Source organism: Canis lupus, chromosome 14 (genome assembly GCF_011100685.1).
Source record: "Canis lupus familiaris isolate Mischka breed German Shepherd chromosome 14, alternate assembly UU_Cfam_GSD_1.0, whole genome shotgun sequence".
In the NCBI taxonomy this organism is placed as follows: Eukaryota; Metazoa; Chordata; class Mammalia; order Carnivora; family Canidae; genus Canis; species Canis lupus.
This window is the reverse complement of record NC_049235.1, coordinates 59,957,459-59,983,614: the sequence shown is the minus strand read 5'-3', so window position 1 is coordinate 59,983,614 and position 26,156 is coordinate 59,957,459. Positions and strand designations below refer to the sequence as shown.

At 44.4% G+C, this 26,156-nt stretch overlaps 1 protein-coding gene across 1 annotated transcript in view; it reads right to left on the bottom strand.

The window, feature by feature from the left end:
* PTPRZ1 (protein tyrosine phosphatase receptor type Z1) overlaps window positions 1–26,156 on the bottom strand; it is a 156,057-nt gene that overhangs the window by 92,392 nt on the left and 37,509 nt on the right. The window contains exon 2 of the mRNA XM_038556356.1: window positions 24,581–24,646. Within this exon, the coding sequence (XP_038412284.1) occupies window positions 24,581–24,646 (66 nt within the window). The remainder of the gene's footprint in view (window positions 1–24,580; window positions 24,647–26,156) is intronic.

Below are 26,156 nucleotides of genomic sequence, written 5' to 3'. Positions count from 1 at the left end.
AGCAATGAGGTTTAAATAGAAGAGTTTTTGAATATAAATAATTCCAGTCCATGGCAGTGTATAAATCTGATAAAACAAGCCGGCAACCTATTCCATTGCAGACACTTACTGCCAACGTCCCTGAAGCTAGCAAGTGCCCCTACTCTTTACTTACATATGTAAAGAGGTTAGAGAAGAGGAAGGATTTAAACCTGGATGATAGGAGTCCCTGCCAAGGGACTATCAATCCCAAAGAAGGATAAAATAGTCATGCAAAACAAGTAGATTTGGTTTTGAATGAACTGGTTATTCTAGGTTCTATCCTTTATGCAAAATCAAGGTATACTTGCATGGATTCGAAGGTATCTGAACGTGTGTGCAGCCCACGGGATGACGCCTTAGGAGCCTTTCCAGTAATGACAGATGTAAGCAGATCTCTTTTGGGACCAGCAGGTTTCCTGTCCTTCCTTGCGTGACTGCATAGCATTGGGCCAAAGGTGCAGAGAAGGGAAATCCCTTGGGGAGTTCCAGGAATCCTAAGGAGGATTTAGGATTTTCATGGGCCATGGAACTTGAGGGAAGGAAGAGGCAGGTTGGCTTCTGAGCCAGCACAACCTACATCTTTGAAAGGTTGGAAGGCTCCAGATGACATCTGTTTGAGGCATTTTAAACTCTGTGATAATGAGAACTGGCTGACCCCAGAGCAAGTGACCGGCAGCTGTACACGGCCAGAGGGGTCAGCTGCGGTCTCTGCAGCCCCACATCTTTACATCTGCTGCTACCAAATAGTAGACCTCACGCTTCTAAAGTATCGAAGACAAATTGTAAAACATTCTTCAAATAAGTCATTCTTCACAGCTCCGCAACAAAACTTTTAAAAGTTTAGTAGTACCAAAGCACTGCAAGGTACCTTTTTCTTCGGTGGTGGGCAGCAAAAGGGTTACAATAATCTCCACTCCAAGGGGCCACAGCTATCCCTTACTTAAGGAATCCATCTAAAATGTTGGGCGTTTCAAAGAAGTTGGCCCTAAGCCATATCTCTGTAAAAATCTACACACTGGCTTGGCATAAAACACTTATTTTCAACCACTTCCCTGCAATTTCCTCTGGCAGACCTCTCGAACACCAAATGGAGAAATACCTTCCAGAGCTAAGATCTAGTTCTATCACAACTCATCATGCCTTTTACTGAAAACACTTGGATCTTACGATCTCTTCAGTGAAAGACGTACTTTGTGAATTCGTGTTCTGACGCCGTGGTCAAGGGGCACCCCTCTAGGATAACTGGAAAGTGAATGCTGGCCACAAATGCACTTCTAAATCCAGGTTTGACTTTCTGATCCTACGCTCGGCACCTCTAAGGGCTTGCTACTTATGGTCTCAGTTACTTTTTCGTAATACTCTAGACCTGACAACAAAAATACGAATTTTCCTTCAGTGGCTCTAAGGTCTAGCTGAAGACATTAGATGAACCAATCGATACACTGAAAATTACAAGTAATCTAATAAAGACACGAAATATGATCAATTCCCTGGGGTGTCAGGATTGGTTTAGAAATGGACATGATGTTGAGAGTAGAAAGGTGAGGACGGGTTCCCTACGACAGGGTGACTCCTTCCAAGTCTCAGATGGGTCACCATAACTAGAGAAGACAATGGGGTTTCAATATCTAAGTGCAGCCCTCCTATTTGGGATCTCACTTTGCTTCTTCAGCTCTGTCCCGCCTGGGGGTCTCTGCCATGCTCTGCCAAGCCCGAACCTCATGGTTTCTGATCATAGCTTGTCCATCATAGAATCTCAGGATTGGGAAAAACCACCCAAGTTCAATGATCCAATCACGGCCGGAGCCCTCCCTTACACAATGCTTAGTAACAGGTTTTTTTTGCCTCAGCTTAACTACTTCTGATGTTGGAGTTTATCTCCCTCTGCACCGCTTTTCCCAGTTTTTAGATTTTTTGATGTCAGAGTCATTTCCTTTATCAAAGCAAGCTCCTCTCCAAAAGTAATTTCTCCCCAAACTGTATCTACTAGGGGGCCAACAAGACGTCTAATTATTTTTCCACCCAATGACCTTGAAAATATATGAATAGCGACAAAGAAGTGAACAGTCTCCTGAGCTGCATCTTTTTCGTGAGTCACACCTGCTTCACCTGTGTCAACATTCTTCACTAGCTCTTCCCGATACTCTCCAGTTCGTCTACATTCCTCGTAAAGCTTGGCAAATGGAGCAGGGCGCAACGTTCCTTGCGGAATGAAGTACGGAAATACAGAGGAGTTTTTTAAGCTATAAAAGGTAACTGAAACTTTATCATAACAACCAATAAGTAATTTACACGAGTATGGTGCGGTCTTTGGGAAACAGCATCATGTAAGGCTGAAAGCATGGGTTCTGAAGTCAGACTTCCCGGGTGAAAATCTGGTCCGGACCACTTACAAGTTGACTAATCCTTGGTGGGTTTCTTTATCATTCTGTTCCCCGGCGTTCACCCACTTAAAAATATGGACCATGTTAGGATGAGCCTCTTAGGATTGCTACAAGGCTTAAGTGAGCTAATCAGAGGAAACCATTAGCACAAGGCTTGACACAAAATAAGGGGTCATGTGCCCTCTCCATTTTACCACGCTCCTCTCTCCCTCAATCATACCTCTCTTTTTTTGTCCCAGTGCCTTTGCACTTGCCATGCCCTTGCCTGAAACACTCTCCCCTCTATAGGTCACTGGCCAGCTCCCCCTCTTTCTCAAATCTGAGCTGAAATATCCCCCTCTTGGAAGCCGCCCCCCTTCTGCTAAGCTCTTACCTGTCACATCACACTGTGTTTATTCTTTTCGTAGTTCTTCTCATACTCGGCAATTACCCTGCTTGCTTGTTTTTCTTTCCCTGCTAGAATACGAGTTTAATCACAGCAGGTACCTTATCGGCTCTGTCACTGCTTCTACTACAGAGACTAGCACTGAAGAATACATTGATGAGTATCGCCTACGACTATTACCCTTTTTGGATTTGTTAGCGTTTATCATTTCTCTTGGTTCTCCTGCGCGCTCTCTGCAGCCGGCAGATAAATGAATTCACAGTTTTAGAATAACTAATGTGTGCAGCAAAATGCATTTCACAAAGGTTAAGGGGAAGCACGGTCACGAAAATGAATAAATCCTCTAAAACGCTCCAAATGTTTCTAAGCAGCCACAGAGAATTCAGTTCAATGGAGCATAAAACTCCATTTCATGTGCCCCAGTTTGTCGTATTAGGAAGTTTCAATATGCGTATTAAATGAAAACACTTATTTAGAACCCAGAATGATAATGTAACCATGGCAGATCTATTTAATTTAGTCTGGATTCCGCCTCACAAACAAAATTCTTCTAACAGAGGCTAAACAACAAAGTCTTCAAGAGTCACAAAACAAATTCTCACTGCAACATCCTGTTTTCATTTTAGTTAGAATCCTTGGCAGATTTGAATAAAGGGAAGCTCACATTAAATGATGTATTTTTGAGGCTCCAGTATTATTTTCTAATCCAAACTTTTTCTATAGAAAAATCATTAAGCTCAATGCAAAATTACCAATTGAATTATCTCTGTTTTTCAATTAAAACTCAAGGGTAATTCAACAGTTGAAACTAATTGAATTTCTGCTTTGGTAGGCACATAGTTGCAGGCTCTATGATATTATTTTTCCCTTTTCTATTAAACAATTCGAATTTGCACGCAGTTTCAAATGAAAAGAGCAACACGTAAGACTATAGAGTAAAACAGTAAAAGCCTCCATTTTAACCCTCCTCCTCATCTACTCCTCTCTTATGTATTTTTTATTCTTTATTTTCTTCCTGGTGTAAAAAGAGATTTTTCTTACAGCACGAGGACAGGACCAGTGGGCTGACTGGGCGGCCTCGGGATGGCCAGGAGCGGTGGGTTAAGTACTTTTAAATTGGGAGGGACGGAGAGAAAGGATGTTTCCAGAGGGATTTTCATCATATGTTAAAGAAGACTCCCCGGATCCCGGAGGTCGGGCTATTGTCAAGCGAAGGTTGCTCTTGGGCCTCTAGCGAAGCATTAACACTAAGACAATTGGGAACTCCGGGAGGAGGGTCCCACTCGAGGCTAAAGGAATGTGGTTTTATCTGTACTTCCTTTTGTCTTTGTTCTCATCACGCCCCCCTGAGCACCCACCCCCCCCCCAAACCTTTCCGGTCCCTGAGGGTGGGAGGCCTTATCTTCTAGAACTTCTTCCTGCTGGACTGGGGCACAGAGATGTCCCCATCTGTGGTCAACATTGGTCAGTTGGGAAACCTATGTCTCTCTCTCTCTATCTCTGTCTCTCTCCCTCTTTTCTCTATCTGTGTATCCCTATCTCTCTCTCTATCCCTATCTCTCTATCTCTCCATCCCTATCTCCCTCTATCCTTATCTCTCTATCCCTATATCTATCTCCATCCCCATTTCTCTATCCTTATCATTCTCTATCTCTGTCTCTGTCTATCCCTCTGTATCTCTCTCTCTCTCTATCTCTCTGTCTCTCTCGGTCTGTCTCTGTACCTCTACCTCTGTCTGTCTAGGAGCTACCAAAGCAGGGGCCACTGCATCCGCGGGAGACAACACACCTGAACCCCGCTGGGCCTCCTCGTCTCTTCCAAGTTAAGTCCCGTTACCTGGTCGTCATGATGAGGGAACCGAGGGGCCCAGCCGCCGCCCGCCCCAGGGCGAGGTCCCTCCGGCCGCCCTAAGCCAAGGAAAGGGAAAGCAAGCACTTCGCTCCCGAGATCGCGGCCGGCGACACCCGAGCGTCCCCCGGTCTGGTCCCGGAGCTCAGCTCCTGAGAAGAGCGAAGCGTCTGTCAGCGTCCGGCTGCCCGGGTTGTGCCTGCGACCCTGCAGCCCGCGGCCCCCGGACGGACCCGGCCACAGGCGGCCTCGCTGTGGCGCCTAAGGGCCCCGACACGGCCCCCGCTGGGCCAGGGCGAGGCCTCGGGAGGTCGGGCCCTCGGGTCCACACGGAGCGCCCTCCGGGGCCCGGCGCAGCCCCGGGGCGGCAGCTCTTCCCCGGCACCTCCAGGGCCGTCCTGGGGCTGCGCCGCCCGCACCTGGAGGCCGCCCGCGCGGTCCCGCCGCACCTGCCTCAGGGGGCGCCAGCGCCTCAGGGGAGCCCGTGCCTCAGGGGTGCCCGCGCCTCAGGGGTGCCCGCGCCTCAGGGGAGCCCGCGCCTCAGGGGAGCCCGCGCCTCAGGGGTGCCCGCGCCTCAGGAGTGCCCACCCCTCAGGGGAGCCCGCCCCTCAGGGGTGCCCGCGCCTCAGGGGAGCCCGCGCCTCAGGGGATCCCGCGCCTCAGGAGTACCCGCGCCTCAGGGGAGCCCGCGCCTCAGGGGAGCCCGCGCCTCAGGGGTGCCCGCGCCTCAGGAGTGCCCACCCCTCAGGGGAGCCCGCCCCTCAGGGGTGCCCGCGCCTCAGGGGAGCCCGCGCCTCAGGAGTGCCCACCCCTCAGGGGAGCCCGCCCCTCAGGGGTGCCCGCGCCTCAGGGGTGCCCGCGCCTCAGGGGAGCCCGCGCCTCAGGAGTACCCGCCCCTCAGGGGTGCCCGCGCCTCAGGAGTACCCGCGCCTCAGGGGTGCCCGCGCCTCAGGGGTGCCCACCCCTCAGGGGAGCCCGCGCCTCAGGGGTGCCCGCGCCTCAGGAGTACCCGCCCCTCAGGGGAGCCCGCGCCTCAGGGGAGCCCGCGCCTCAGGGGTGCCCACCCCTCAGGGGTGCCCGCGCCTCAGGAGTACCCGCGCCTCAGGGGTGCCCGCGCCTCAGGGGTGCCCACCCCTCAGGGGAGCCCGCGCCTCAGGGGTGCCCGCGCCTCAGGAGTACCCGCGCCTCAGGGGTGCCCGCGCCTCAGGGGAGCCCGCGCCTCAGGAGTACCCGCGCCTCAGGGGAGCCCGCGCCTCAGGGGAGCCCGCGCCTCAGGGGTGCCCGCGCCTCAGGAGTGCCCACCCCTCAGGGGAGCCCGCCCCTCAGGGGTGCCCGCGCCTCAGGGGTGCCCGCGCCTCAGGGGAGCCCGCGCCTCAGGAGTACCCGCCCCTCAGGGGAGCCCGCGCCTCAGGGGAGCCCGCGCCTCAGGGGTGCCCACCCCTCAGGGGTGCCCGCGCCTCAGGAGTACCCGCGCCTCAGGGGTGCCCGCGCCTCAGGGGTGCCCACCCCTCAGGGGAGCCCGCGCCTCAGGAGTACCCGCGCCTCAGGGGTGCCCACCCCTCAGGGGTGCCCGCGCCTCAGGAGTACCCGCGCCTCAGGGGTGCCCGCGCCTCAGGGGTGCCCGCCCCTCAGGGGAGCCCGCGCCTCAGGGGAGCCCGCGCCTCAGGGGTGCCCACCCCTCAGGGGTGCCCGCGCCTCAGGAGTACCCGCGCCTCAGGGGTGCCCGCGCCTCAGGGGTGCCCACCCCTCAGGGGAGCCCGCGCCTCAGGGGTGCCCGCGCCTCAGGAGTACCCGCGCCTCAGGGGTGCCCGCGCCTCAGGGGAGCCCGCGCCTCAGGGGAGCCCGCGCCTCAGGAGTACCCGCGCCTCAGGGGAGCCCGCGCCTCAGGGGAGCCCGCGCCTCAGGGGTGCCCGCGCCTCAGGAGTGCCCACCCCTCAGGGGAGCCCGCCCCTCAGGGGTGCCCGCGCCTCAGGAGTGCCCACCCCTCAGGGGAGCCCGCCCCTCAGGGGTGCCCGCGCCTCAGGGGTGCCCGCGCCTCAGGGGAGCCCGCGCCTCAGGAGTACCCGCCCCTCAGGGGAGCCCGCGCCTCAGGGGAGCCCGCGCCTCAGGGGTGCCCACCCCTCAGGGGTGCCCGCGCCTCAGGAGTACCCGCGCCTCAGGGGTGCCCGCGCCTCAGGGGTGCCCACCCCTCAGGGGAGCCCGCGCCTCAGGGGTGCCCGCGCCTCAGGAGTACCCGCGCCTCAGGGGTGCCCGCGCCTCAGGGGAGCCCGCGCCTCAGGGGAGCCCGCGCCTCAGGAGTACCCGCGCCTCAGGGGAGCCCGCGCCTCAGGGGAGCCCGCGCCTCAGGGGTGCCCGCGCCTCAGGAGTGCCCACCCCTCAGGGGAGCCCGCCCCTCAGGGGTGCCCGCGCCTCAGGGGTGCCCGCGCCTCAGGGGGTGCCCGCCCCTCAGGGGTGCCCGCCCTGGACTCCCGCTGGGGCCCGGCTCTTGGAGGCCCCGCCGTCGCCCCTGAAGCCGCAGCCTCCCTGAGCAGCCCCCAACGGCCCTTCAGGTCCCTGGGGAGGCCCACCCCGCCGGGAGTAGCGGCCGCGGGAGCCGGCGCCGCCCTCACAGCCCTCTGAGCCGCGGCCGGGCGCCCAGCGTGGTCAGAGGCAGGTGAACGCGCTGCGACCTGCGGAGTGACCCGAGGGCACGACGGGGCGGCCCCAAGCGGACACGCGGCCCTAACCCTGGGGGGCCTCAGCGCTCCACAAGGTCATTCAGGTCAGTGATCTCTCTTCCATTTTGACGCCTTTGCCACATGAAAACCAGCCACTGTGAATCAGACACACACACGCGCGCACACACAATCGATTAACCGTAAAACAGAATCAGAATCCAGGTTCCTCAGCAGTTACTTGACTGAAAACCCGCGGTGACCAGTGTTAGGGCAGCAGCAGGGCTCCTGGGGCCGCCAGGCCTATGCCAGCGCGACTATGACACAAGAAATTGTGATGAATCATATTTAACAAGTTTACCGCGATAATAATTCTGTTGAGGTTTGAAGCTAATCTAGGATTTTTAATTAAATGAAATTATGCTCTTAGCAAGTCAGCTTCATGAAGGAACTCTAAATATGTCTAAAAATAAATCCGCCACTGAAAAATAATTTATCTAAATTTTATCTCTTTTGTTTACAAAGATAATTGTATAGAAAAATATCGCTCGAGCGACGCCTGGGTGGCTCAGCGGGTGGAGCATCTTCCTTTGGCTCAGGGCATGACCCCGAGGTCCCGGGATCGAGTCCCACGTTGGGTTCCCTGCATGGAGCCTGCTTCTCCCTCTGCCTGTGTCTCTGCCTTTTCTCTGCGTCTCTCATGAATAAATAAATAAAATTTAAAAAAAAAGAAAGAAAAATATCACTCAAGGGGAGTCTGGGTGGCTCAGTTGAGCTTCCGACTCCTGATTTTGGCTCAGGTCAGGATCCGTGGGTCTTGAGATCGAGCCCTGCCTCCGTCTCCTCTCTGGATGTGGAGCCTGCTTAAGATTCTCCCTGTGAACTGCCCCCTGCATCCTGCTCTCATGTGCTCTCTCTCTCTCTCTCAAAATAAATGAATAAAATCTTCAAAAAAAAAAAAAAGGAAAAATGTCATTCATTAACGTTATCTCATAAAATCCAACACTCTTCAAGGATGAGTTAACCTAGGCAACCAGACTCTCACATGTGTAGGACAAATTTAAAGGGACATTTTACTCTGAATTTCATCAGCCGATAAAAGGAGAGGTTGGGGTGGGAGTCAGTGACACAGTAACCAGGACACAGGCAAGTGAGAGGCAGCGAGGAGAGTGACCTGTGCGTGTGATTATGGGGCCTGAGGCAGATGTACAGCGACTGGGAGAGCAATGACAGACATCTAAAAAAAGAGGTTTAAGCAGGTTAGACTGGGTTCTTCACAGAGTCAGGGAATCGGGTGCTCTTACGAGGCTGGTAACAGAACTTTAAAGGGACTAGAACTCATAGGATCCCCTTTGGGTGACCCCCTCTCCCACTGTCCCAGGAAGGACAAAGCCAGGACATATCCAGTGCGGGTGGCCAGGATGGGCCTGGCTGTGCTGCTGTTGAGGATCTAGGCTGCAGGCCGAGGGTTTCTGAACCCGTCCAGGGGAACGCCATCTGCCCTCTTGGCCTTGCAGGGATCCTTTAACTCCCAAAGTTAATCTGAGACGTAAAGACAGACTTGGCTCTTCTATTCCTCAGAGGCCCTAGGGATTCTTTATAAAATTCTGAGTTATCTGTTAGAATGTTGAGACTCTTTTGTCTTAAAGGAGCTTGAGTTTCCCATTTTATTGTTTGGGTTTAGACCCATCAAGTCTAGACTGCGTTCTTTCAGAGTATAACCATTTTACCAACATCCCTACCCTACCAAGCAAATACCGCTAAAATCTGCACCATTTCTTTTCTTTTTTTTTAAATTGAAGTTCGATTTGCCAACATATAGTATAACACCCAGTGCTCATCCCATCAGGTGCCCTATTTGGTGCCCATCAACCAGTCACCCATGCCCCCCCCCACCATTTCTAAAGGGGCCCTACAGACCCTTTTCTCTACCTTCTTATGTGCAATGTCTTTTCTAAGAAATGGATTCAGACCCATGGCAACTGATTTTAGGGTTAATATAAGAGGGAAATAGCTCCTACATCCCATAGTCTCTCATGAGGGAGGCTCTGAATTTCCTTCCAGACTTCTATGCTCCCTTACATCCTTTGGGGTACAGCCCTGTCCTTGGAGTCCAGCAGAGGTTTCCACTAGAACTAGTATTCTGGGGCCATCCTTACGTACAGGAATATGAGAGTGGAGAGGAATGTTAAGATGCTCCACATTGCTGAACAGTGCCTTAGGATCTGTAGGGAATCACTAGGTCCTTTCTCCATTTCTTTAGGTAGAAAGAAAATTCTTATTTCAAATTCAGGACACTCAACAACTATTCCCCAATTATAATCAGATCAGAGTAGGAGTGTTCTTCAGGATTCTCTGGTATTAACAACCTAGAGTCCTGACCAACATCTACTAGTACACACATGGTAGGTAAGGTGCAGAACTATATATTTTTTAAAAAGATCAATTTATTGAAAGAATACAAGTAGGGGGGAGGAGCAGAGGAAGAGGGAAAGATATCCTCAAGCAGATTCCCTGCTGAGCACACAGCCAGGGAGTGGGGCTTGGTCCTGAGGACCTTGAGACCACGACCTGAGCCAAAATCAAGAGTCAGACACTTAACCGACTTAGTTACCCAGGTGCCCAGTGCGGAACTTTTAGTGAGTGAAGGAGATGTCACAGTGAGGGCATGGCGCCTATGAATTCTACTCTGAATGCTTAATGATAAGAATTTGACCAAAATGACAAGCTGCTTCTTATAAACGTTTGAGAAAATAATACTGTTACTCAGTCTAACATTCTTCCCAGGGTTCTGGAGAAGAGGTTATCTTTTTTTTTTTTTTTTTAAAGATTTTATTTTTTAAATTTTTATTTATTTATAATAGTCACACACACACAGAGAGAGAGAGAGAGAGAGAGAGAGAGAGGCAGAGACACAGGCAGAGGGAGAAGCAGGCTCCATGCACCGGGAGCCCGACGTGGGATTCGATCCTGGGTCTTCAGGATCACGCCCTGGGCCAAAGGCAGGTGCCAAACCGCTGCGCCACCCAGGGATCCCAAGAGGCTATCTTTAATCCACAAAAGATATCTCCTGGCCAACAAGGGAGAGAAAATTCCTCCTCCCTGCACTGGACCTGGATTGTGATATTATGTCTCCAAAGTATGGGTAAAGGGAGGTCCAGAAGGTAAAGAAAGAACAGGTATGTCTAGTCACAGATACTAGTGAGAACTAGGATACATTCAGTAATTTTCTAAGAGTTGCCAACATTGAACCAAGCATAACGAGGCATGGCTTACTTGGGATTTTTCATATGAGCTTGGAGGTATAGTATGACTCTTTCTTAGCCCAGAGGGAAAAGTGAGTCAAAGGAAGTAAAAAAAAAAAAAAAAAAAAAAAGGAAGATGAAGAATTTGCAAAATTTTCAACTTTGAAAGTTATTAAAAAATAGTATTTACTTAAGATAACATCTTGGCCTTAGAAATTGTGTAGTTGTTCATTTACTTGCAGTTGTGGTCGCAAATTCTAGAATTTTGGAATATTTCCAGAGCTAAGAGAGTAAAATGACTGCACTCAACATTCATGAATAGGACAGCATCCTCACACAGCGCGGTGTAACAAGTCACCATGAGTCATTTCCTTTACCTGCACAAATTTGCCTTTAGTCTGTACGGTTTCTTGTTGCCAAATAGGAAATGCTCAATTAAATGTGTTGAATGAGTGAATGAATGAGATTATTACCCAACAAGTACAGGCTCTGTCATCCATTCTACAATTGTCAAACAAGTTCTGTGCTACAATCATGAGATGTGGCAGGTGTTTTCTCTTTTTTGTTTTTTCCCCTCAATTTTTATGGACAACAATTACAATTTTCAAAAATATTTCCCAAGGTAAGAGACTAAATCCCAATAAAAATACAGGCCAAGGATGGAAAATGTAATTTGTATGTGTAGCAGTTGACATTAGTGGTCTGAAAAGTGACAACTACCTGTTGGGTGACTTAATTCTGAACAGTTGCTTAAGAAAAGAAAAAAAAAAAAAATGAGTAACGTTTCCTGAAAAGAAGCTCAGAAATATTTCTATCCTATTTTTGAAGTTTTGAGGGTAGCACTGATTTATATTACCAACAGCCAGAAAAACATGGACAAAGTCATTATTAACAAGAGAGTTGAGGAGGGCTTTGACACTGGAATTTGGAAACAAGGAAAGGAAGAAGAAGGAAGGATGGTGGAACTGATAACACAATCTTGTTATCACCAGGACCCAGGAGCTTTGGGAGCCGGGTCAATAAAAATGATTTTTAAAAGGTTACATAAAAAGAACGTTCCTTGGAAATTGCTATGGATAAATGTGTCAAGAATAATTCAAGGTCAAGATCACTTGCAGCCCAACTCACTAGTAAGAGATTCCCAGTGGACGCACCTGGGTCAGGAGCTCTCCTTTGTAGGGAATGAGGCCCCCGTCTAGATGAGCAAGTAACGGAAGCTGTGTTAGCAACTGTTCAGTTACCTCACTGCTTTGCTGATACGGATGGTGGACTTTGAAAATAGCATCATCATATAACATTATATGCTGAGTGGAAGCCACAGCATTATTTCATATCAATGTATCACAGCTGGAGAACCAAAGCAGTTTCCCATATATGAATTTATTCATGCATATGCTTTCTCTTTTTGACTCTTAACATTCATTCATTTATTCCACAAATCAAAGCAATATAAGGAGAGACCGATCTAGATTTGGATACTGCAATATGAAATTTCCCAGACCAGTGGCAGCAGGATCACCTGAGAATGTGCTAGATATGAAATCTGTAGTCTCCATCACAGAGCTACCAAATCAGAAATCCTGGAAGTCAGACCCAGCAATCTTATTTTAGCAAGCTCTCCAGGTAATTCCGATGCACATTAAAGTTTAGAAACCGCTGTTCTAGATTACAGACCATCTACACTTAATGTTCTCTTTACTCTTTATCATTGCAATGGCTCCTTTGGCAATTTCATTTTCAAAAAAGAAACAAAATGTAAAGGTTTAGAGGCACTCCAATTAAGAAAATAGAATTCCCTGTTAATCCAGTATTTTATTTTATTCTATTTTATTTTTAAATATTTTATTTATTTATTATGAGAGACACACAGAGAAAGAGAGAGGCAGAGACATAGGCAGAGGGAGAAGCAGGCTCCATGCAGGGAGCCAGATGTGAGGCTCATCCGGGGTCTCCAAGATCACGCCCTGGGCCAGAAGGCAGACGCTTAACTGCTGAGTCACCCAGGTGTCCCACCAGTATTTTATTTTTTAAGTGTTATTTAAATGTAAAGCACTTTCACAAAGATTGTTACAAAAGTTATTTTTTACTTGTTTTATGTTCATAAACTGTGAGTAAATGTAGACTAAAGAATTGTGATTAAAAAAATTGTGATAAAAATATTGTGATAACTTAGCATGAATCCTAATATGAAACAATTGTTCAGTGATAATCTATATCATACAATCTAAGGTATATGAATTTTCAACATGTCTTGTAATCTGTCCTAACATAGTCCAAATATGGTAAAAAAAACTTACATATATTTGGCAAAGTTTAACATTTATCTGGCCAACAGCTGCTTGCTGTTTAATTGCTTAGCATTAGGAAATTAGAAAGTGGTGTGATTATCTACTTAAGGCCAAATATTAATTAGGATCAAATAAATATAGTCCCTTAGATCTCTGTGGTATCTAATCTATATAAGCATCTTGCAGTGATAACTCATAAATGATTAAACAAAGGCCAGATACATTAGAGGAATTTGCATCATATGCCAGAACTTAATTTTCTACTCAATTTACTTTTAAAAATGTTGATGGCATAAAAACACGTCAAAAGGACTTAGATATTATTTTAAATCAAGCCTTCTTCCTTATGCTTAAATATGAAGAAGCAATCACCACAAATGAAAGGACTTATAATTTCCTAAAATATGCACATTCTGGGGGGTAAAAGATCATCATGAAAAGTCATAGAACCTTCTCTTCTTATCTCCTCTGAAGCCACATGAACATATCCCAAACTGGGATGTGTTCCTCCTTCATCATCTCCACAGAAATTAGAGATGTAATTATTCTGCTAAAAGGAAACAATAGAGGCTGTTCTCTAAAGATGAGCTGAACTGTTCTCCTTTCAAAAGAGAATGAGCTCTTTCATGTCAATAGAGACTCACTTAGAGAATGGAGCATTGGGGTGGAGAATCCTTTGATCTACAGGTCAGCAACATCGTAGGATCAATTTGGAGACGAAGTTGAGCTCTAGGAGTGGGTGACCACTCTGCAGCACATTTGGAGGGCACGTCAAGGCGACAGGTTACCTGCATAATTGTTCTGACTTTTTTTTTTTTTAAACTATACTTCCTGGTAAATGATGTAGAAAATGTGACCGAGCTGACAGTGATTCAGACAATCAACTATGAGAAATTGATTCTCACTGAACTGGGATAATGATCCCAGATTGTGAAATGAATGTGAAGTCAGTACGCGGTGCCATAGCCGAGAGGAAAATCAAGTTGTGTGATCCTTTAAGTGCCCTCGATAGAATCCTGGCTAGGTGAAGTCCAGGTGAAATGCAAATGTACAATGATATGACCATTCTTCTAGGAGAATATCATCTATTTCCACATGGATTACAATTCATCTGCCCTTTAAGGATACAGATGACTATGACAGTATTTCTGACCTTACTGATGAGTAAAGAAGTTCACCTGTTACGGTCACATAGACACAGGCCCAGATATAGGCCCTTCAGACTCATAAACCATGAGACCTTTACAGAGTGAGGAAATACGCAAGGGCAGAGGACTCTGTTATGCAAACCAACTTGGTAACCCCCCATAGAACAAAGATGAACTTAAATAGATTCATGTTATATTAAATAGACATTTAAGCTCTTTTTTCCTCCCTGCTCAGTTATAAAACAAACACATGTTTGGGGTAGGGAAGCTAGAGGACATGGACGAGCAACGAGATGAAACAGAAGGCACCCACCTCTCCCGAGCGGCTGCTCTCAACACTGTCCTTGAAAAGACACATGAATAAAACAAAAAGAGACCATACCAAGCACAATGCTCTGGAACCAACATTTTCTATATCCACACAAAAATTCAAAAATCGAACAGCATTTTGCCTGTGCTATTGGCCAGATCCCTGAAACAAAGGAATGAGACGTGCCCCCAGGACTCTCAGGAAACAGCGCTGGGAATCGAGGCCCAGGCTCACCTTTCAAGTCTTCTGCTCACTTTGAGATTCTGGGCAAGTGACCCGAATCTCTGTTTCTACACTTGTAAGATGAAACCACGGTCTTCTCAGATCCATTCATTCATGCCAAGCACACCGACTGACCACATACCGTGCACCACGTTCCTGTTTTCTGTCCAAAGGCAGGAAGGATTTTACAGCTTCCTCACTCACCTACAGGTTAGCAAAACTGCCCCCTTGCCCTGGAATAATCTTTCACCCGTGTTGGCTCAGCTCCCACTTATGCTCTATCTCGATTTAAAATACCTTTCAGGGATCCCTGGGTGGCGCAGCGGTTTGGCGCCTTCCTTTGGCCCAGGGCGCGATTCTGGAGACCTGGGATCGAATCCCACATCAGGCTCCCGGTGCATGGAGCCTGCTTCTCCCTCTGCCTGTGTCTCTGCCTCTCTCTCTCTCTCTCTGTGTGACTATCATAAATAAATAAAAAAAAAAAATTAAAAAAAATAAAATAAAATAAAATACCTTTCATTGGGAAGCTCTCCGTCAACCCCAGAGCAATGTAGGAGTCTCTAGACCTGTGTCACCACAATCTACCACTAGGCATTTGTCCTACTTTGTAATCGTTGTTGTTTGTTGGCAAGCTTGTGATTGTTTTCACTCCTCCCCGCGTCCCCAGAGCCTGCACATGTTATAATCCTGGTATTAGTTAATTAAATGAAGTGATCTCAAAACCTTACATTTTCCTTTCCTGAAGAGTATCTAATGACATTCAGGTAGGAGGCAAGCCAGGATAGTGATAAGAAAATGGACTCCTTCATGTTCTAACAAACAGATGAACACAGATGAACCTAAAGATCTTTTCGAGGGTATGGGAGGTACATTCTCAAATGCAACTGCTCTTCAAGGATAAACTTCTGGGGTTTTGAAAAAGAAAAACTGTATGTTGTTACCTATAAAAAAAAACTGCTGCAGGCAGCTCTTACTTCCTAGAGATGCTCATGAAATATGAGAGGACGGGAACCACACTCATAGAAAAGCTAGATTAGTCCTTCCCAGTTTAGAGATAATGTAGCTTGGCATATGCCAACTTTTTGGATTGGCTCTGCCACTAATTCTGGGCCGTTCTGCTTATTGCTTCTATTTCTAGCTGGCAGAGGGCTTCAGAGTTCAGCCTTTCCTGTGTTCCAATTAATTAAGATTTATAGCTACTTCTCATATACTAGAACTTGCACCTCGATACTTACTTTTCATGTATCCCTCCCTATCCGTTGCAAGAAAGATTTCGGTTGGTTCCCTAAAATTATGTTATTACTAGTCACAATTCCTCCCAGGGAAAATTAATTCTGTGCCCCAGTGAGGCTGAAGGAAGTTGGGTAAAAACTACCTTTTATGGGCCACCTACATGTGAGGTCTGCTGCAGGCATGGGGCTACACCGAAGAGAAGCAAGCTCTGCTCTTAGCAGAGGCCTCGTTCGGTTTCCCTCACCCTTAGTTACTTAGGCCTGGCTACAATATTAGGAAGGTATTCACAACCTCTTATTGAGGTAAAAGCAGAGCACAGAGCAGTACATACAGTAAGGGGCTGTAACGTGTCAGAAACGATCATTAGAAAGGACAGACGGACACCAAAAGTCAGAGACAATTCTCCTTGTTGGATATCGGGAAGACACTTCTCCCCTTCCTTTTCTTAGAGCATTTACTTTAGAAGATTCTCACTGTAAGAAGTACTTTAACCTCTCTCTCCTTGACATATGTAGAAATCCTTTTGAGACCTTGGTAGGTCTTTATTCTGCTTTATGATCCCGGAGTGTCTTTCTCAAGGGCCTGGGAGCCATCCCCAATGAAGGGAAACGGCGAGGGAGGTAACACCCGTCTCCCAGTCTCTGCGGGAAGGTAGGAGCCTAATTGTGGTGGGCACCTTGTTCCAAGTTGCAAAGCTACCTCCTCTCATGAAGATATGAGGCTTGCTTTTCCTCCCGAGAAAGCCAATAAGCTAACACACGAAGCCACTCCAATTACCGGGTGAAATTAGGATGAACTGTGTGTCACCAAAGCTGCTGTCAAATCTGCATGGAAGAACAGTCATCGTTTATCTCAAAAACATGTATGCAATGGGTTGTATCTGCTCGGCTAGGAAGGGGGCGAGATGCCTTCTTGTTTCTTCAGTCTCTTAGTGGACTGTCTGGCTTAATGCTTATTCAATAATAAAAGTGTTTCCTTTCTCTACTGTCTTCAGAAAGGACGTTTGTGGGTTGGGAGATTTTTGTCTTTAATTATATTTCCTCAACGAAAGACACTAGTTTGGCGTATGCCAACATCACAAATATGTACATATTTGTGAATATATATTTAGATACTCATGTATTTTGAATATTTAGGTATACATCAATGTATATTTATATATAAATCACATATATATGATGCTTTTTTAAATGATGATGTATTATTCTTATAACGAGAAGTAAATGCAGTGGTTTTCATTTAGGGGGAGACCATAGACCAAACTGGCACCTAAGATACTCATTGAGATAATGGCCCAGATCTGGACACCTCATAGACCTCATCATTGGGGGAGACTCATCAGAAAGGCATCTAGAGTCAAACCACGTGTGGTGTCCTCAGCCAGGATACAGTCTCCTCTTTCTCCATTCATCATCACAAGTCATTGTCTTAAATTAGGGGGCTGAACAGCACCCCTAAGGGAAAAAAATTTAGTCCGTGTGGACCAGAATCTGATTTTAAGTCCAAGGTTGCTGCTCCTTGCTCCGGACCCTCAGTCATCATCCCCGGCCATGGCAATGGCTTGAATGGACTGGACGCCTGCAAGTCTGCTGGTCTGCCCTCCTGTGTCCGCCTTGGAACTCCAGGGTTTTCCTCTTCTCATTCAGGCTCTCTGAGAAGGAGCTCCACAATGGAGTTGCTTGGGCTCTGCTTCCAGCCCAGCGCCCGCAGGCATTTAAGAGCCAGGGAGGCTGTGGGTGGGGAGTGGCCTAGCAAAGCAGCCGGGAGCCTCACAGGGAACCTGGCACCTGCTCTCCCAGATAGGGCTCTGCACTCAGCTGCCAGGTTTCTTCCCTAGACACCATTGTTGCCTCTCAGGGGCTCCCTATTGCTTCTCTTTAGGTTCTAGCATCCATTGGGCCCACCTTCCTTAGGTTATCATCTGCTGCTTTGAACCCTAACTGTAAATAGGTTTCGAGTTCCCTCCCCTTTCCTTGGAATCCTAGGCTTATACAGTTTGAGGAACAAATCTGAGCCGCTGCCACAAGTGTCCCAGAATATTCTATGATAGTTAAGCAGCTCCTTGCAGTCTACAACAGTTTGCAGGCTGGCATGTCAGAAGCCACAAAGGACTTCTAAGACTGTCTGCATTCCAGCCAGGAAAAGTCCCAGGGTGTCTAACTTGAACAAAACACACTGCATGGTTAAAACAGAAACTTGGTATCCAGAGGTGGCAGGACGGAGACACAGTCATATAGATATACTCAAAGGAAAAAGGAAATAAAATCAATGAATCTTAAACATATCCGAATATATTTCAAGGTTATATTTTTGTAATTCTGTGCCTCATCCATAAAAATATAGTTCATTTAATAAAAAAATCCTTCTGAGTGTAAGAAATGAGTCATTTGGATATTTTCTCACTTTTGGTCTTTGAAAATCCTTGGTTAAAAGAGTCAGAATTACCATACAGAAGAAAAAAATAAGAAACTAAGTAAGCCTTGCACTTTGCCTTTACTGATTCCTAAAATAGGAGGGTGACACAGGTCAACTTAAACTATTTGCCATGGTATTTTGCCCAGAAGTTGAAAACATTTAAATGAGCTTTGTGTGGCGACACCAACCATAGCCTGATCTTGAATTTTGTGTTTTTTTTTTTTTTGTAGCCATGTAATAAATACGCTTTGCTTTTCTTTTGACCAAAGATATAGTTCATGGACTAAAGCACTTGAAAGTAGAGAACACAGAGTGAGATAAAAGAATTCCAGAAAGGAGAAGGTGAACAATACATGCAGACACAGCCAGAAGTTTAAGCACAAAGGAGAAACAACCAGATTTTCTCCCCCTGAGCTGCTAGAAGACATCCAATCCATTTAAGACTCTACCAGATGCTGTCAGCAGGGGCACTTAGGAGTCCGCACCAGAGAATCTACAGGATTTCAACGTTACTCGCTGGGGAATACTCCTTAGCATACGGTTTTATTATTAGATAAATTTAGCAATGATTGTTTAATTGTGATACTCTTCTGCAGTCATGTCTCTTTTTTTCAATTCTATACTGAATGAGAGTTGCATATAAATAAATTCTGAATTTTAGATCATTTAACTAAACTCTATGCAGTTTTTGCAGTGAGGCACACTCTACTTCCCATATTTAGCACAGGGAAAGTTTGCCTGGAATATAAATCTTAGTGGAACTTTTAAAAATATGCAGATGATAGGAAATACCTGTCTATAATATGCATTCAAGTCAGTCGGCTCCGAAATCCTCTTGCGAGATGATCAGAGACACCCAGACTTGTTTAATGTGTTCAGGCTCAAGCTAAGAGACGGTCAAACCACAATCACTTGGACTCGTATACCCGTTCAAAGAGATTTCCTCTGACAGCGTGGAACACGTATCTCCTCTATGTGTGAGGACATTAGGTCCTACCTGTAGTCCTCATGCCCTACAGTGACTATGATATTATTAAAAAACATTTTACTGGCAAGAAAACTGAAATGCACAGCAGTGGGGTGGCCTGGTCTGTCTGCATGTTAGCGATGTCCAGAGCATGAAGTGCACTCCATGCTCCCAGGGGGTATCTGCGACACCCTTTCACCTCAATGCGGCTAAGCAGAGACCCTACATTCTGACTGCTGAAAACACAATGCTGTGGTTCTTGCCCAGACACCTTGCCCTTCTTGTCTAAAACTAATCTAAGTACGTTGAAAACACTGGTTTCAACATATTTATACAAAACATTAGCACAATCCAAACAGTATACAGTAAGATGTGAACGTCTCCCGGCTCCTATGGCCTTCCAGTCCCATTCCTCAGGGGCACCAGTGCCAACAGGTTGGTGTGTCTCTTTCCAGGCCTTTCTTCTATGCCTATATACACATGTAGTGTTTTTACAAGGATGATATAATGCTCTGCATAGAGTTCTGGAACTTGCTTTTGCATTCCTAAGTTGGAAATGAGACATGAACAGTCTGTTTACTATAAGGAGTGATAGATCAAAGATGAAAATATCGTATGTTAAAAAGGTATTTCAGATTCTAGAAGAAAGGCCTGGACAAGTCAGAAATCAGCCATTACGAGACACGGATTCAAAAAATTCTTCTTCAAGTTATGTGTGGCCTACTTTCTTCTAGGTTAAGAGAAGTAAAACACAACACCTAACTGTATCCAAAAATAAATGCCAAACATCTAACCACATTGTACACCACCTTATATTATGGCCCCTTTGTTTTCCATAATAGTATCTTCTAGTCTATATATCTCTTGGAATGGAAATACCATTTAGACTAAATATTCTATTTAAGGAAACAATAAATTCAGTGTTTAAAGCCCTCCTTCATTCTGGTATATTCAGCCAAGCATCTAATATTGACTCCTGTGTTTCCTTTCTTACTTTTACCCAATGCACCTCTTCAGCTAAAGCTTAAAAGTGCCTATAGGTTTAGGAACATTTAGGATATATCGGTATAAAATTTTCAATTTCAAGTTGCTTTAGAGTATGATGGAAAGGAAACAAGAGTAATTCTTAAAGTCCAGGAAATAAAGGCTGTATTTCAATAGGGACTACTTCTAGGGCGAAGCAGTAATAGTTCATCCATTTCTGATGATCTTATTGCTTGAAATTACAAATGTCTAACAACCCAACGGAAGGAAAACGTGTCGTCTTGGAGTATAGCTGACAGACACACAGACATAGCTTCAGATGCACTACACAGTGATCCAGTAACTGGGTATGTTACACTGTGTAACAAGGGTGGCGCAAGGGTGGCGCAAGGGTGGCGACCATCCATTACCATATGACGCTCTTACAAACCACTGACTATATCCTCTTGCTCTATCTTTTATCCCTGTGCCTTACTCATCCATAAAGAGGTCTGTGTCTCCCACTCCCCTCCCCCCCATTTTGCTCATCCTCCTACCACTCCCCTCTCCAGCAATCATCAGTTTGTTCACAAACAGAAGGAAAATTTTAACATCTCACATAATTGTGGGCTATGTGTTCATGATCTCAAAAAAAAAAAAAAAACCCCACACCAAATGACTCATTTTTTTTTTCACTGAACTGTCTTTTTTTTAGGCATTGTCATAGAAAATTCAAGGTTAATAGGAAGAAGGAAATTCACTTTCTGAAATCCTTAAATTAAATGCAATTACTATGGAAAGAACTAGATTTTAGTGCTGACATTCCCAGATTTATAATTCACTCTTTTATAGCAGCATGACAAACAAACCTTGCTCACCTTCCTATAATAACTTTAAAAATGGGATTGTCGGCTGTATTTATCAACCCTTTCATTTCCCAGCATAATTATAGCATACATCCCAAATAGAGAAGTTGTTTTTAACCTATGTAAAAAAACACAATTGAAAGAGTAATACTTTCTCCTCCCCCCCCCACCCTGTTTCCCCACCTGCTGATAGGACAGATCTGCATTGTTTCTTCACATGATTGTGCAATCTTTCACAAACAATCTTAGTCCTAATGGTTCCATTTCAATAACATCCACTATCTGCTGTATATTTTTAAATGGCTTATGGTAAAGCCAGGAGCTCTTTTACAGAGAGATGTTATGATTATCTTAGTAACTGTTGTTAACAGAATTCTATATGTACAAATATTCAAGGGCAAGTCCTTCCTTCTGAGATTGTAGCTAATCTGACAAATTTAAGTGATAATAATACCGGAAGGAACAGAAACACAGAGCTCAACAAGATAAGCTGTTATGTGTGAAACTAGGACTAAGATGTGGTAGAAACCAACCTACTGGGCAGCCCGGGGGCTCAGCGGGTTAGCGCCGCCTTCAGCCCAGGGTGTGATCCTGGGTCCTGGGATCAAGTCCCATGTCAGGCTCCCTGTGTCTCTCATGAATAAATAAATAAAATCTTTTTTAAAAAGATTTTATTTATTTATTAATTAATTAATTAATTAATTAATTAATTTATTTATTTATTTATTATGAGAGAGAGAGAGAGACAGAGAGAGAGGCAGAGACCCAGGCAGAGGGAGAAGCAGGCTTCATGCCAGGAGCCCGACGTGGGACTCAATACCGGGACTCCAGGATCGCGCCCTGGGCCAAAGGCAGGCACCAAACCTCTGAGCCACTCAGGGATCCCCAAATAAATAAAATCTTAAAAAAAAAAAAAAATCAACTACTTGGGCCATTCATAAAAGTACTTAAATTTAAGAATCTTAAAACTAATTTATCCTGAAATTCTATACAGCTACATGGTTTTTCATTTTCTACATGGAATGAGTATAGAAAGGGAAAATACTACCAAACTTTAACTATTTGTATTAAAAATAAAAAAGAGGCAATAAATTTATGGCAAAGAATCTACATCTTCAATGCCTGGCTTTCGTGTAATCCGCTTGGAAGAGATGTGCTCATTTGGATAATGGCTTTCATTTGTTTTTCTTTTTGACATTCTGAGAATTCAGACAGAACAATTCATCCACACTCTGTTTGAGCTAAGCAGCTGTAAAATGTCCTCATCTGAAACTCTTTCTAGTCTCTTCCCTAGGATCCTCAAATATTCTAGGAACAGATAATTTTCCAACCCAACGAGAAGTACCAATGTAAGTAGAGCAATCCATTCTTTAAAATTCTGATAAGCTCCACCTTCACCTCAACTCTGGAAAATCTCCTCTTGAGACCTACCATCCCTCCCCCCACCAAATAACACTTTTGGTGTTATTTGGTGTTATTACACTCCCTTGATCACTAGACTGTCTCCTAAAGGACCTAAAGCCAATAGGCCTCAAGTTATAAGCAGGATGATGAACTTCTTAAGCAAAGAATTGTGCACCGTTTATGCACAGACCCATCCACGAAATCCTGACCACTCTATAAGCACCATGTCCATACACAATTAGCTCATTAAATGGAAGAGCTCTGTGGCCTCCTCATAAGACAATAGGATATGCATAACAGCATGTGCATAAAACCAATGGTAAATCTGTCTTTTCTTGACTTGATGAGGCAAATCCAGCTGCGCAAGGAGCCAGAGCTGCTGAAAAGCATAGGTCCTTGCTTGGGGTGGTAAGAACTGCTACCCTCTCTTTCCAGGCTACAGGTCCTCCATTTTCTAAGTCTCGGTTTGGGGAGAATGGAAGATGCATAAATAATGCCCAGATGATGACAACAGCAAATAATTTCCAGGAGAACCAGGGTGCTAAGCATTGTGATAGCATCTTCCATGGCTAAGGAAGAACTCCAAGCATTCATAGCCTTCACTAATATGATTCTTATAATTACTAGGGGGGGCAAAAATTAGCTGTAACTTTTATCAAATACTAGAATTTCTATTTTGGAGAAAGAGAAATACAACATGGATTATAGTTGTCAGATATAAAGTTACAAAGCATATATAATTTTTATATATAATATATATTATTATCATATTATCTTGTCTACTATCCAGTGGGGTAGTCACTGACTTATACTATAAATAGGGTAATCTCTCTGGAATGCAATTAAACCATAGTATTAAGAATTGTGGAAGCATTTACTTTTTTTATGCTTAGTAACTGCCTGTCAAGGATTCTCTAATAAAGAAATGATAAAAATAAAAATAATATGTATGAAAAATATGAATGATACATATCTGTTCATATCATATCTATTCATCCATTTGTCATTGTTTATAGTAGCTTAGATATATAATCAAAATATATATAGAGAGAATATAGAGAGTCAAAAATAAAACATTTATTCAATGGAATATTAGGCATACCGTTTAAGTACCATGATCATTAGGAATCATCACTGAAATGAGGAAATGTTCAAAATAACTCCTAGAGTAAATTGGATGCATAATTCTATGTAAAATATACAAATATAAAATAATAAAAATTGGCCTCAAAGGAATATAACTTTTTTTTAAAGTGAATATCCCTGGAGTGAATAGTGATATGTACTTTCTAAATTTTCCAAAGTAAACATTTACTACCTTTTTTTTTTTTTTTTTTAAGTAGACTCCGTGCCCAGTGTAGAGCTTGAACTCATAACCTTGAGGTCAAGACCTGAGCAGAAATCAAGAGCTGGACATCGAACCTACTAAGCCACCCAGGCACCCCAATATTTACTACTTTTAAAACAAGAATAAAAAAAGAAAGAAAAGAAATGCATGGCTATCTACTAAATTCATTGTGCTGCTGCCCTTCATCTGTAACATAAAGTTCAAGTTGGCTAGGCTCATGTTAAAGCCCTTGTAATCCAATCATGTCTTATCAGCCCAATGTTATTTCTAAGGAATACCCAACTCTGTCTTTGATGGTCGGTCACCAGGCCTGTCATGGGCCATCTAGATTTGACTTGTGCTCTTCTGACAATCCTACAAAAGTCTTTTTGGACCCTCATTCCAATTGATTCAGCAAAAATAATTTAGAAGGAAGCCCTGCTGAGAACAAGAATCCCATCAATATTTGTTAAATGAATGAACAATCACTACTGTGGTCATAATAGTAACGGCAAGTAACATTTATTGAAAGCTTTGTATTTATAAGAATGCACTGTGCCAACTTCATTGATCTCATTTAATACTTTGAACAATCCTCCATTTCACGGGTGAAAAAACAGAGCCTCAGGTAGGTTCTGTATATTTTCCAAGGAGGTACAGCCAGTGTTGACTTGGGATTCAAATCCCGCGGTGTCTGATACCAGTATGCTCTTACACTACCAAATTCGCTAATGGAAATCGTTCTGCCTATGATATATTTTTATTAATTAATCTAGCTGAATATCCATGAAGCTAAGTAAAAATGATGCGTTGAATTACAAAGTTTTCTTTCCATATAAAAATAGATACAAAAGCAATAAAAATTTTCTGTTGAATCTCATTACATAATGAAATGTTTACCTGTATAGGACCAGCCAATCTCTTCAACAAGTTTTCTTTGTTGTCTGTAGTATCCATAAGTCCAATCTACAACCAAGAAAAATCAATTGGTCAATGTGTAGAAAAATATATGTGACCAAATTAAATATAAATCGGATGCCCAAATCATTCATACCCCAGATGGTCCTCAGATACTCCTTCCCATGTCACCTTCCCCAAGATCCCCTGAATGCCAGCCACCATCATATAGTCTCTGTTTTTCCTGTTCTAGTAGTTGATGTTTTAAAGTTTAGGGGGCACATTAAAAAAAATTGAAGTTCTGGTAGGGATAAAGCAAATACTCGGGGTAAAGCAGGAGGAACCTAGAGGGATACATCCCCCCAAAAGATGGGTCAGAAAGAATAATTTGTCCCATCTCCAAATTTTTAATATTCCTCAAGTCAAACATCTAAGATCCTGTTGATTAGAGATACTTTTAGGTTTACAAAACAAGTTTGATCTATCAATGCACCCTAGGATACCCAGAGATTATCATGTTTTCAAAATTTGTTTCCTTTTTGCCAAAAATGAAATTAGTCACCTTGAGGAAATGAGAATTCAAATGTGTATATGTTGGCCGGGAGGAAAGCTATGTTAGACAGTGTAGGTGACTTTGTCTCTTAGAAGAACCTAGATCCCCGAGAGAGGTAATACAGTGGGAGATTTAGGCCTCATAAAAGAAGATGCCTCATGACCCCAAGAGAGTGGTTCTAGATCAAGAACACAGGGCAAGTGAGATAGAAAGGAAAATGGATGGAAGCCAAAATCTCGCTCTGCATAATTCAAAATGTTGCCAGGAGCCACCCCTGCACTCAAAAGAAACTGGGATGTGATGATGCAACCTCCTTTCTGTGCCACTGTCTGTTACTAACATTCGATTTCAGCTACATGGTAGGCAAAATAAATCTTTGTGAGCTAGCTTTAAAACCTGGTCACTCTTGACAAAGCATTCTGCAGAATAGCTAATTTACAAATAAACGCACAGGACATTACTTATTCATAAATGGAGTTTCTATCAATATGGCTTTCATTTGAATACAAGGATTTTATACTAGATCATACCATACCTGTATTTAAACATATATTAAACATTAAATATGTTAAATACATTTTATATATTAAAAATATATTATATATTATAATATATTTAATATATTATATTAAATATACTATAATTTAATATATTATATTAAATACAATACATAATATATTAAATATATTTAAATATGGTATGGTATGATGTTTCATCATTTGGGAAAAAAATTCTATTCTTATTCTTGCTACACAGTTGTTTTCTCTTTATTGACAATTCTCAATTTCAGGAATGTAAATATCTAAGGACACTGTGGAAATTATTTTCCTCTCGTCTGTGTCATATATTCCCTGGTTAGTACAGCATGGTAATAAATAACTGCTAAACTGTTTCATAAAAGCCAGAAAGCAGATCTGCTGTCAGAAATACATATTCTGAATCTATAGATTATTCAAAACCAAAACTTACTTTTAAGAAACAAAGATTTTCTTTTCGTTGTACAACTTTGGTCAGAAATATAGGTAA